Raw genomic sequence first — 13,183 nt, 5'->3', positions numbered from 1 at the left:
AGGCCAGGTGCAGTAGGATCATCTATAGTCCCAGTGTTAGCGCTGGAGACAGATGGATTCACAGTGCTTACTGGCTACTCAGGCTACCGAACTGACGTGTTCCAGGTTCAGTGAGGGATGCTATCTCAATAAATAAGGTAGAGTGCTATTGAGGACTCCATCATAATTCACCCCCACACATGCAGACACCCACATAACATGTACAGGCACCACAAACACCAAAAACTTAATAATTTGTGCCACTGTAGCTCAAAACCAGAGTGAACATGGCTGGCAGGTCAAGTGCTCTACACTGAGCTACACTCTTACCCCATCAATGCTTGGAAATAAACTCATGGTTTAGACTCTAAAGGATTTTCTGTGCAAAGTCCTTGGCCTGTTGTGGAAAACCCACACTATGTGCCTTAGGACAAGGAGAAACATGGTATGCACAAGGCTCTGCCAGGTATGATATGGTGTTGTGTGCAGCTGAGACAATGAGGTCCATATTCAGCTGGCAACATCACACATCTGGATCACCACTGTATTTAAGAGCGCCATGGTCAGGAAGAACTGCGGGATCAACAGTCAGACAGCATGACCACCGCAGGCTATTCTCTAGAGTAAACCTGTCATCCAGACCACAGCCCCTGCTGTTGGTTGTATATCCTCAATTTTGACTGAAATACTTCCCAAATGTTTCTATCAAATAGTACTATGAATCATTTAATAAACATTTATTTATCTGAACGCCTCCAAGGAAAAAGGCTATGAAATGATGTATATGCACACACCCTACATACACACATAACTAAAAAATAAATGTTAAAAAAATTTGGGATTCCCGAGGCTCATGTTTAAATCTGTCATTGTAGCTTGATTTTGATACATCTTTAACAAATTATTGAAAATTGAAAAAAAATTAAAAGACTTTGAGTGGGTATACTAACATCAGACTCAGTAAAATAGTAACAAAAACTGTTAGGGAGGTATAAACAGTGGTTCTCAACCTTCCTAATACTGCAACCCTTTAAAACAGTTCCTCATGTTATGATGACTCCAACAATAAAATTATTTTCATTGCTACTCCATAACTGTAATTTTGTAATTGTTGTGAATCATAATGTAAACATTTTTGGAAAGAGGTTTGTCAAAGGGATCTTGACCCACAAGTTGAGAACCACTGATAAAGAGGGATAATTTACAAAGGTCAGTCCACCAGGAAATATACAACTACAATTATATAGAAAATGAAAAGACAAACCCAGAGACTGAAAGAAAGAAAAAATGTTCTGCAAGTACTTAAGCAGTAAAGACATCTTCACAGTATGTAAAGAACTCTTCAATTCAACACTAGGAAGGTAATAATGGGGAGAGGGACTCAGTGTAAATATGGCATGCTCATGACCCTGGCCTTGACCCCCACGGGGTGGGGGCCACAAAAATCTACATGGATGACAAAACACATGAAAAGATGGGGGACACAGTAAGTCACTAAGAAAATGCAAGCCAAAGCTATGAGGTACCACTTTATGCCCATAGGATCACAGAAGAATGACAGTCGGTACTAAATGATGCTGAGGTTCCATCCTAACCCAGAGTGGCTACCATCAAGAAACAAACAACATATATAAGCCCAAATGCTGGTAAGGACACAGGTGGAAAAAGGAACACATTATGTGCACCCAACTGGTGGGAATGTAAATTAGTTCCAATACCATGGAAATCGGGGTGCAGGTTCTTTAAAAAAAAGAAAGAAAGAAAGAAACTGCAGTAAGATCCTGATAATCACTAGTTACAGAATCAAAGGAAGCTAAGTCAGCAGGCAACAGAGATACCCCACACCAATGTGTGGCAATAGGCAAGTCATGCATTTCCTTTGATGTTTTTTAATGAACCAACGGAGTTTACACACACACACACACAAATTTAGCCATAAAGGAAATGAAATTATACCATTTGCAGGAAAATAGGTAAAAGTGGAATTCATCATTATTAAGTATAATTAACCTGGCTGAGAAAGATAAAAATCATATTTCCTTTTACATGCTGAGTCTAGACTGAACAGTAATAACATAAAGAAGAAAACATGCAAGCAGAAAAGGACTATTTGGGAAGAAGAATAGAGTCAAAAGGAAGGGGAATAAGAGAGTAATGTGCTTGTATGGACTAAGGCGAAAATACTGACATACAGGTACGGAAATCAGATAGTGGAAGTCTATGATATGTAATTGATACATGCTAGTAAAGATGAAGAAAACACTAACATTAGAGAACTGTTGGTGAAAATGTGAAGAAACTAATACAATGCTGGTGAGAACGTAAAGTGGTACAGATGCCTTGGAAAACAGTGGCAATTCTTAAAATGTTAAATCAAAGAATTACTATATCATCTAATATTTCTGCTACTGACAAGAAATAAAAACGCACGCTCACATCAACACTTACTTATACATAAGCATTCACCACATCGTTATTCATAACAGCCAAAATAGTAGCAGCACAGACAGTCAGAAAAGTTACTCAGCAACACAAAGAAGTGAAATACACTAAAAGGTACGGATGTCATTAAAAACACAGCAATGAAAGCAGACAACGACAAGGGGTCACATCCTAAGAAACCTCGGCTGGGGTGTCCTGAGCAGGCACCTCTAGGGAGATGAGTAGTTATTATGGATTGGGAAGTTGGAGCTCTTTGAGTTCAAGAGCAGTCTGGTCTACACAGCAAATTCCAGGACAGCCAGGGCACAGCATAGTGAGACCTTGTCAAACAAAGAAACAAAATGGGCAGGAGAGATATCTCAGATGTTAAAAGCACTTGTTGCTCTTGCACAGAACCCAAGTTCAGCTCCCAGCACCCATATGAAGGTTCACATCTATCTGTAGCTCTGATGTCTTCTGATCTCCCAGGCACACAAGCAGTGCTACAGTCTTCTCACTGTAAACCAGGAGGTTCACCAAAGAGATCCCTGACACGTATACAACAATTTTGTTACTCTCTTTAACACAATGCTAAGATTTGCCCAATCTTGAACTGGTGCAATTTTCTGGAAATAATACGGCAACATGTAGTAGGAAGAGACAGTTCATGTATTTCAACTTTTAAATGTTTATCTTTAAAACAAATATATTTCACACACGAGGGGGAGTGCATGCATGATGTATATATAGGCATGTGTGCCATGGTACATGTGGAGGTCAGAGAACAACTCTGCATAGTTGGTTCTTTCCTTCCTTTTACATGGATTCAAGGGATCTTGCTGTGGGATAATGCTTTTGTACACTGTAGGGGAAAGGTCTGTTTGTTTGACCCAGCCGCCTGGCTAGCTTAGCCCCAAAATAACCACGCAGAAATTGTATTCATTAAAACACTGCTTGGCCCATTAGCTCTAGCATTTTATTGAGTAACTCTTACATATTAATTTAACCCATTTCTATTAATCTGTATATCGCCACATGGCTTACCAACAAAGATTCTAACCAGCATCTGTCTCAGGCAGGGGATCCATGACATCTCTCCTCTGACTCTGCCTCCTCTCTCTTCCAGCATGCCATTTAGCTTTCCCCGCCTACCTAAGTTCTGCCCTATGAACAGGCCAGGGCAGTTTCTTTATTCATTAACCAATGAGAGCAACACATAGACAGAAGGACCTCCCACACCAGTACACTGTAAAGATATGCCACTTATGTTGGTTTAATAAAACACTGACTAACTAGTAGTCAGGCAGGAAGTATAGGTGGGGCAACCAGACTAGGAGAATTCTGGGAAGAGGAAAAGGCAGAGATGCAGTCACCAGCCAGATGTAGAAGTAGTAAGATGAGAATACCTTACTGAGAAAAGGTACCAAGCCACATGGCTAAACATAGACAAGAATTATGGATTAATTTAAGTTGTAAGAGCTAGTTTATAATAAGCCTGAGCTAAGAGGCCAAATGGTTTCTAATTAATATAAGCCTCTGTGTGTTTCTCTGGCACTGAAAGACTGCGGGACTAGAACTAGGTGGGACAGAAACTTGTGTCTACAGGATCTGACTTGGATTTCTGGGCTGGTGTAACAAGTGCCTTTATTTGGTGTAACTTTAACTGGCCCTAAATGTTTATCTTAATAATAGAGTTCAACCAAAGGTGAAAAAAAAATACAAAAATGTTCACAGCTCACATGTCTAACAAAAACAGAGCATGAAGAAATATTAAATTATTAAACACTAATATGATGACTACAGAAACTTGGGATGTTGTGTGAAAAGTATCAGTACATAAAGGAACTTTCTAAATGTACACAACTCTGTATGTGTATGTGTGTGTGTGTAAGAAAAGGTAATTTTCACTAATAAAAGTGGTATGAGTTGTAACTCTAAAGATGCCTCTTTTTGTTTTAAATTGTCTTTTTAAATGTTGCTACATATCAGTGGTAATAAAAGATAAAATATTAGGGGTAAAAATACAAAATACGAATAATATTGATCACTTTGGCAAGGTTCTAAATTGCCATGGCTTCTTAAAAGTGATTAAGAATTGTATCCTAGCTGGGCGAGGGTGGTGCACACCTTTAATCTCAGGCAAGCTCAAGGACAGTACAGTCTACAGAGGGAGTTCCAGGACAGTTCAGGGCTACACAGAAAAACCCTGTCTCAAATAACAAACAAAACAGTCTTAAATTGGGTTGTACTTAAAGAGGCAAAGGCAGGCAGGCAGGCAGGCAGATCTCTGTGAGTTTGAGGCCATCTGGTCTAAGAGGGAGTTCCAGGACAGCCAGTGTTATACAGAGAGACTCTGTCTCAAAGTAAATACATACATAAATAGAAATGTGTCCTATTTTACTCTGCTGGAGAAACATCACACCTGAAAGTGATTCAGTGAAGGTAAGGGTTTATTTATCTGGCTCACAAACCCCGATCACAGTCTATCACTGAATCAGGGTAGGGACTCTGAAGCAGAAACAAGAGGAATGCTGCTCACTAGCTGGCTCTCCATGGCTTGTTCAGCTGTTTTCTTATACAACCCAGGACTACTTGGACTATTTGTCCAGGGGTGGCACTGCCCTGGAAGGCTGTATCTTCCCACATCAATGATTAATCAGGAATATGCCCCACAGACTTGCTTACAGGCCAATCTGATGGAGGAGTCATCTAACAGAGGCTCCCTGTTTCCCAGAGGAGTTTAGCTTGTGTTGACAAAACACTACCACCAACAACACCAAACAGAAAAGTCAACAAACCAGAAAAGAACTTAGGGCTTCTGAAGACATCTTTGTGGTTAAAACTTCAGTCAGTGTGTATATAGTGATACATCTTTCTTCTACAATGGCTATAATAAAGAACTGAAAGTCTGTGATTTCACAAAGTATCAACATCCAGAAACATTAGGTAGTTCAAAATCCTTTTAGTGATATATTTATTATTTTTGCTGTTTCATGAAATTTTAACTTAAATTTCCCAAGCAGCCTTTACTTTCATTTTCATATTTTATGTGTATGTGTGTTGTGTCTTTCTGAGTGTATACCATACATGTCAGAGCTAGTATGACACCTCTCTGGTGCCCTCAGAGACCAGAAGAGGGTCTGGACTTACAACGGGTGCTAGAAACCAAAGGATCAAGCGGAAGAGCAGGGAGTGCTCTTGGCTGTTGAGCCATTCTCTCCAGGCCACAGCCTTCATTTTTAGTTGTGTCAGCCACACAATGATCTGAATTCCACAGCCACTAGAATTCCTTCAACTGAAGATTGTCTAAGAAGGGAACATCTGTCTGTGTCTTTATGTTTTCGTCCTAGTCACTGACTGAGTGCTAGGATGAGTATGTAGTCATTAGGATCTAGTCTCAGCACTCCCAAAAGCAAGAGGGAGAAGACTTGGTAATTTACCACACTCACCTCGGGTAACAGGGTGAGTTACATGAAATGGTTTAAACAAAAAGTCTATTATTAGCAATTTGTAGGACACTACAGTGCTTCTGTAGTGAGGGAAAACTAGCTCTGTAAAGACGCGAGTCATGAAGCAGTTCTGCAGGACAAGGAGAACTTTCCCAGCTCCGTGAGCAGCTGCACTCGGTACTTGATCCTCCTCTGTCTATTAAATGCCTTCTACTACACTTTGGAGTTAGAGAAAACAAACAAACATAACAGTGACTATCATTTATTTTGCAGCATGTACCTTTTTTTGTATTCTGAATTGTCTTTTTAATTTTTGATCCCAGTGGTATAGAATCACTGTCAGCGCCCCTCATAGCCTTTCCAACAAGCTCAACTTTTCTGAGTCACTCACTATCTGCAGACCTAGTTTTAAGCAATTAGTTTTTCCACATTTGCATTAACATGCTAAAGTCATAAGTTTGATGTGTTAAACATGATTGTTTATCAGCAGTCAACCAAAGAACAAATATTAGAATTACCCACTGGAACTCAAAGTCCTTGCAAAAGCCTTTTCTCTCCACAGAGCCAATGAAAACAACCCCATGGAGAATATCTTACCTGAAACTACCATAGACTATCAGAAGAATGGAGATCAGAAATGTCGACACTTGGCTGGAATCCACCAGGGAGTAGGCCCTAGAGACATAGAGAGGACACATATTAACACAGGCTGCAGGTGCTCAAGGAATTCACAGTCCCTGTGTTTACTAAGAGAGATGTACGTTAGCGTTAGCAACACAAACCATTAAAACAAGATATGCTAGCTTACCACACGGGACACACAGAGAGCTTCATGGTATTGTTAGCTAACATTCCTAGGATCTTAAAAGATAATGGTATAAAAACTTCACATCTGTATGATCATACATAACACGTTTGTAACATTAACTACCAACTTAAACCTATTCCAATAAAAAAAATCTCAGTGCTTATGCTTTTATGTGTTTACAATGAATAACCAATAGTCCTTTGTTGGTTTGAATGAATGATGAGGTAAAGACCACATCTCTCCTCGATTCCTTTTCTTGTTTTCTAAGGTCCACTGATTACTGTCATCTGGATGTGGTAAGGAGGATCTAAAACTAATTACTTTCTTATACTTCGTACTCAATTGCCTAAAGAAACTGACATCTTCCTGATGGCTGCTTCTCTTATGAACTGGATGAATGGCAGCCCTGAAATTTCATACCCTTCATCTCCAGTCCCACTATCAATGCCTTAGCTCCCATGATCAACTACAAAAAAATCTTATTTTAAAGCATCTCCAGGAACTCACCATTCACACTACCAGTCCTGGGCAGAACAGTATCTTTATCATCATCATCATCATCATCTTTTTTTTTTTTTAAATTCAGTGAAAAGAGTTCTCTCTATGTAGCCCTGACTGTCCTGGAACTCACTACTGTAGATCAGGCTGGCGTCAAACTCAGAGATCCTTCTGCCTCTGTCTCCCAAGTGTTGGGACTAAAGGCGTGCACCACCATATAAAGATTCTGTTGTGTTGAGGGCTGAATTCAAAACATTTTAAGCATTTGAAATAAATGCTCTATCACTCAACAACATTCTCAGCACACTAATTCTGACAATTTAATGATGCAAATGAGCCAGGTATTCTGAGAGTGAGCCACTTGGGGAATGAGACCTCTTCCCTTTTTCCCCTCAACCTAAGTGAATGCAATTGTGGGCAATGCTGCAGAGGAGAAAGAACAGACACGGCATGTAAGGGTAGAAGGCGGACCCCCTCTAAGAATGGGGTGGAAAGGGGTGAATGAAACACATAACCTACAATAAACAGGATCTGGTTGAGTGTGGGAACCAGGAGAGGGCAACCTGGGGATGATTCCCAGGTTTCTACTGAGTATCTGAGTTGTACTACTCAGAAAAAGAGCAAAACAAAGGCGGGAGAGAGAGTCAGAGCCAAGTTTTGAGTACACTGACAGCAAGATGTACAAGTGCAGAAGCTTATCCGCTTCCTCTAAGTGAGTCCACAGGTGTGTGCGAGGTGTCTTAACCGCAGTGAGAAAAGGCCAGAGATGACGGTGGCCTGAGAACCCTCCAAATCTGAACATCAGCTAGGAGACACCACAGCAAAGAAAATCAAAATGGAGAAAGAGAAGAAGTCAAGGACAGCTGTCACTTTAATGAAGCAGCAGGGTTAGACTATGCTGAGTTTTAATCCTGTGGTCACTGGAGGCTGGCTACTCAATCTCTTTACACGTAATTTTCCCGTCTGCAAACAGCAGCACTCTATAGAGCTATCACTGGTTAAGATGAGCAGGTCACATTTACTCAATGTTGTCCGTGTCACACGGAGTGGTAACCTCAACAAAGAGTGCTCTAACAAAGTGATGAATATCAAATAGGAATCGGTAAGAAATTCAAGTTAAGAAAAATAGAGCTAAGAGTCTCTCTCTCCGTCCCCCTCTTCCTCCCTCCCCCCTTCTCTCTCTCTCTCTCTCTCTCTCTCTCTCTCTCTCTCTCTCTCTCTCTCTGTGTGTGTGTGTGTGTAATAAGGAGAACAGAATGGCATGGAGGAAGAAGGATGGAGAGATCTTTTAAAAGGATTTTTTATGGACTGACAAGATGGCTCAGTGAGCATGCTGGCCCAATGAGGATTTGAGTTCGTTCATTGAGTTACTGATACCAAGGTAGTAGAGGAGAATGGATTCCTGAGAACTGTCCTCTACCTGAAATGTGCTGTGGGGTGTGTGTGTGTGTGTGTGTGTGTGTGTATCACTTAAAAAAAAATTGCAGTTTTATAAAGATGGGAGACACTCCACTCTTTCTGCATGCTGACTGTACTTCCTAGTGAAGAGGAAAGTCTATTAAGTCCTCTGATCTTTAGTTAGGTATGGTGGTGCACACCTGCAATCCTAGTACTCACTTCAGATGTGGAAGTTCAAGAATCAGATGTTCAAGACCATCCTTGGCTACAAACTGAACTCTGATCTACTGGAGATTTTTCCCATGCCATGCCCACACTCAAAGCATACAATAAAAACTTCATGTTAAGACATAAGGGTACACCGGCAGTCTATCTTTAGAAATAATCATTACATTTATTTATTTACTTTTGTGTGTATATGTACACATAGGTATGTGAGACCCTTAGGGTACAATTTTTTCATTCCATTATGTGGGTTCTGGAGATCATCTCTGGTTATTGCTTATCAGTAGCCAGTGCCTTTACCTGCTGAGTCATCTGGCCAACCCTGCAGTCAGTTTCTGAGCAGTAGCTATTACAGATATATCAAGCCCTATGGGTATTTAAAATAAACAAAATTTAGTCAGAAGTTCATAGCTTGGATGGCTCCAACCTTAAGCAAATCAAAACCTGATAGCATATTACCCAATCAGAAACTGTCAATTAATGTCTAACTTGGACTTTCCACTCTAACCAATCAAAAACAAACAAACAACAACCCCCCCCCTTTTGCTTTTGGAAACACCTTATTTAAACCAGATGTGGTGATTTGTGACTGTTGTTCCAGCACTTGGAAGAGGAGGCAGGAAAATCGTAAGTCTAAGGTCATCTTTAGCTACCTAGAGAGTTCAATGACAGCTTGGCTAGAAAATGTCTCAAAGATATTAGCTTGTTTTTGAGAGAAAGTCTGTGTATCCCTGACTGCTCTGAACTCCCCGTGTAGACCCTCCTGCCCACTTGAACTGTCATCAGTGGGGCTCCCAGATTAAATGAGACGTTAAGAGACCTAAACCCATCCTTTGTAAAATATGCATTCTTAAAATATAAAATGTTTCAAGAGAAAAAAAAAGGTAAGAGAGACCTAAATCAAAACAATAGCAAAAACAAAACCAGGGGGAAATAGTTAAGTTAAAATAACAAGTACTGAGAATTTTATTATGGTCTTCCACTTTTGCATATGTTTGAAAATTTCAATAATAAAATTTTGTTTTGTTTTAGAGTCATGACTCAGAAGATGGCTTGGTGAGTAAAGGTGTCTGCAGCCAAGCCTGTTAACATGAGTTCAATCCCCATGTCCCCCAAAGCTGGAAGGAGAACCTACGCCTACAAGCTGTCCTCTGACTGTTCACAAACATAGACTCACATAATAAAATTTAAAAAAGAAAAAAAAATCTAATTTTATTACTGCTAGTTCTCTCTTCTTTCTTGTTGGGGATTGAAACCCAGGATGCTGTACATGCCAGGCGAGCACACAGACACACAAACCTACTCTGGCAAAACCTAAGGCAAAGTCTTAGATTATAATTAGAAGTATGAGGGTTGGCAAGACAACTAAGCTGGTAAACTAGACCCAAATTCAGGTCCCTTGAAAGAACAGCCTGAGCTCTTAACTGCCAACTCACCTCACCGATCCTGGTTGTTCTCCCCACCCCTAACCCTTATGGACAAAAACAGGACCTGATTCAAATTCTACTCCAGCTGATGGAGTGATGCTTCAGCACTTTAGAGTACTTGATACTCTACAGAGGACCTGGGTTAGGTGCCTAGCACCTAAGGGGTGGTGGTGGGTCCAGCGGATCCAATGGCTTCAGACCTCTGTGGGCACCAAGCACATATGTGATGCACATACATAAAAGCAGACAACACTCATACACATAAAATAAATAAAATTGTAAAACTTCTGCTAGAGCAACTACTCTGTATAAAGACTCTTGAAAGCTGTACTCTGGACGCAAGCTTGTGAGATGACGTTCATGTGCAGAGTTCCTGAGAGTGGAGCAGGGAATGAAATGCGTTTGCGACATGGCAGGCCATACCAAACTGCCTACAGATATGGCACGCCATTTTGCACTCGCGCCAGAAATGGATTCAAATTCCTGTCCCCTCATACTCTGTCAAGGCTGCCGTGCTTGAAAACTGCTATGTTAGTATGATTTACATTTGCACTGAATTTCTGATGTAGTTACGATTTAAAATTTGGTTGAAAATGAGGTTAGGTAGCTGCTTGTATGGTTTTTGTAGGTGTTTTGAAAAGCAATTTAAAATTGTTCTTTCCCTGACTAGGGATGTAACAAAGTTCTCTTTGGGGCTGGCTTTTTGATGGTGGTTTAAGGCAATGACTTGGCTTTTGTAGTCTTGCTTTTTTGAAGCATACTGTTATTATTTAAAGGTAATAATAACTCAGACAGGCAGGCAGGAGGAAGGGGGGAAAAGCAGACAGCTCTGCCAAGAAAATGGGAGGGTGTTTGGGGAATTCTAGGAAATTATGCCCAGCAATCTTACTCCAGAGCCTCTTCCTGCCCTCCATCTCAGACTGTCAGAGAATTCTTGGAATGAATTCTTGTACCTCGAGCCCTTTGGTGGGTCTGTTCCCAAAGACTTTGAATGTACATCAAAGACAGAACTATGCTGTTTTATGAAATAAACAAATCCTTATGAAATGTGAAGCAATTACATACATTTGAAACATGTCCAAATCAGGTTGGCCTATATTATATTTTACACAGACAGGAAAACTTGGTCAGTGATGTCTTGATGCCTGTCAGGCGCTGATATTTGAGGCTAAATATAAAAAGCACAGATTCTCTAATCCCATCCCACCAGGGCTTTACTTTAATAGACAAAGCCAAGAAGTACTCTAATATCCAAGACGTTGCTGTGCATCCTAAGAACGTCAGAACCATGCTGGACTTTAGTAACTTGGGCAGTTAAAATCTATTTCGAGCTGCTTTACCAGCGAGTGTGTATAACACTAAAAAGTCCTGCTAAGCCAAAACAGAGAGCACTATTGAGTAATGTGTCCCACGCATCAGTACAATGGAAAGTATTCTTGTTCATCAACAAACCCAATCGTCCTATTCCAGCTCTGAAGAGTGCTGCCTCAGACCAGCCACCCACTTTTTGGCTGTGTGACGATTTACACTCCTAAAACTGAGGACTCTGAAGTTAAGCTTTTATTTGGTAAGTGGAAGTTTATGGTATTTACTCATTAGAAATGGAATAACTTGATTATACATAAACCTGTTAATTAGAGAACTTGGGATGTGGAGGCAGAAATTCAGGACCAGTCTAGACCAACTGACACCATCTCTAAACAAAACAAAACACCCTAAGATATTGAGAAGTTTAAAATATTCGTTAATTTATTTAAAATGAAATTACTGTATGTGAACATAAATAACACCTTCTTTTGTGAACAACACAAAACTGAAAAGGGTCTTCCTTCACACCTTTGTAAGCTTCCCCATGTCCGACCTGGAACACAGCTCGATTCTCTGTGTGTATACTTCACCTATTGCCATAAGCTGTCAGGCCTCAACTCTATGGGGAAAACCCAGCCCGAAAAAAAAAAAAAATCAGGCATGCAAAAGAGTCGGTGTTTAAACAACTTTTTCAAATAATGGGGGTGAGACAGTTTTCTCTGATGTTCATAGGGTAATTTGTTGCTTTTTATTTATTAAAACAGGGTCTCCCTACTTTAGGTTAGCCTTGAAATCACAATCCTCTAGCCGCAGCCTCTGGGATTGCAGGCATGAGCCACCACACTTGACTAAACCGATTTTCTTAAAGGTGAGATTTGAAACCCTGTCAATAGAGTAACCACAATGACAAGACTAGATTACATCTGAACTGGATGGCCTATTTTGTACTTAGAATAGTCTTTTTATCCACAGATGGTTTTGTAAGATGATGCAAACAATATATAAGCTGTTGCTACACTAAATTCATACAGTTCTGAAAGTTATTCAGTTTTCCTGAATATTTGAAAATTCCTGTTAATGCCATTCCTGAAGCTGGTGGCAGTAGATAAAAATCCCCCAAATCTCTAATTTCTATTTGAAAGCTCAAATTTTACCATTAGCAAGGCTTATTCTGCTTTGAAGAACTGACAGTTGGATTAACTTTAATCTGTCCACTGTATTCTTTCAAGTAAAAATGGCATCTTCCCCAAAAGAACAGATAATGTCTACCCCAGCTAGTGTGTCACACAGCTGCACAGGTACTCTGCTAAAGATGAGCAATGACACTGTCATATGCACAGATACTTGTGGGAACTTCCCACTTTCTTGTTAAAAAGTATACAAGGATTGAGACTTACTTAAGGAATCTTTACTGCTTCATCAAGAACACTCTAGGATAAATTGGCTTTAAAAACAAAAGCAAAAATTGCATGCCCGCTGAACACCACCATGATTAGTACTACAGTAAGGTGCCACTGGGTTCAAGGGACCACAGTGAAATTTTTAGGTACCACTGAGTTGTGAACCACAATGGGACTTTTTTGGTGGGTAGGTTAGTCCAAACAATATAGGACACTGACATCTTACATTTTCAGTACATTTGTTTATGTTGTGTGTATCTATGTATGCAT

At 40.2% G+C, this 13,183-nt stretch overlaps 1 protein-coding gene across 1 annotated transcript in view; it reads right to left on the bottom strand.

Annotated features, from left to right (window-relative positions):
• The window catches only part of Sppl3 (signal peptide peptidase like 3), a 100,101-nt gene that overhangs the window by 37,625 nt on the left and 49,293 nt on the right, over positions 1 to 13,183 (bottom strand). Inside the window, exon 2 of the mRNA XM_085680388.2 lies at positions 6,447 to 6,524. Coding sequence (XP_085536514.1) covers positions 6,447 to 6,524 — 78 coding nt within the window. The remainder of the gene's footprint in view (positions 1 to 6,446; positions 6,525 to 13,183) is intronic.

Source organism: Myodes glareolus, chromosome 2 (assembly GCF_982192425.1).
Source record: "Myodes glareolus chromosome 2, mMyoGla1.1, whole genome shotgun sequence".
Lineage (NCBI taxonomy): Eukaryota > Metazoa > Chordata > Mammalia > Rodentia > Cricetidae > Myodes > Myodes glareolus.
The sequence above is the reverse complement of the archived record's forward strand: the minus strand, read 5'-3'. Positions and strand labels throughout refer to the sequence as shown.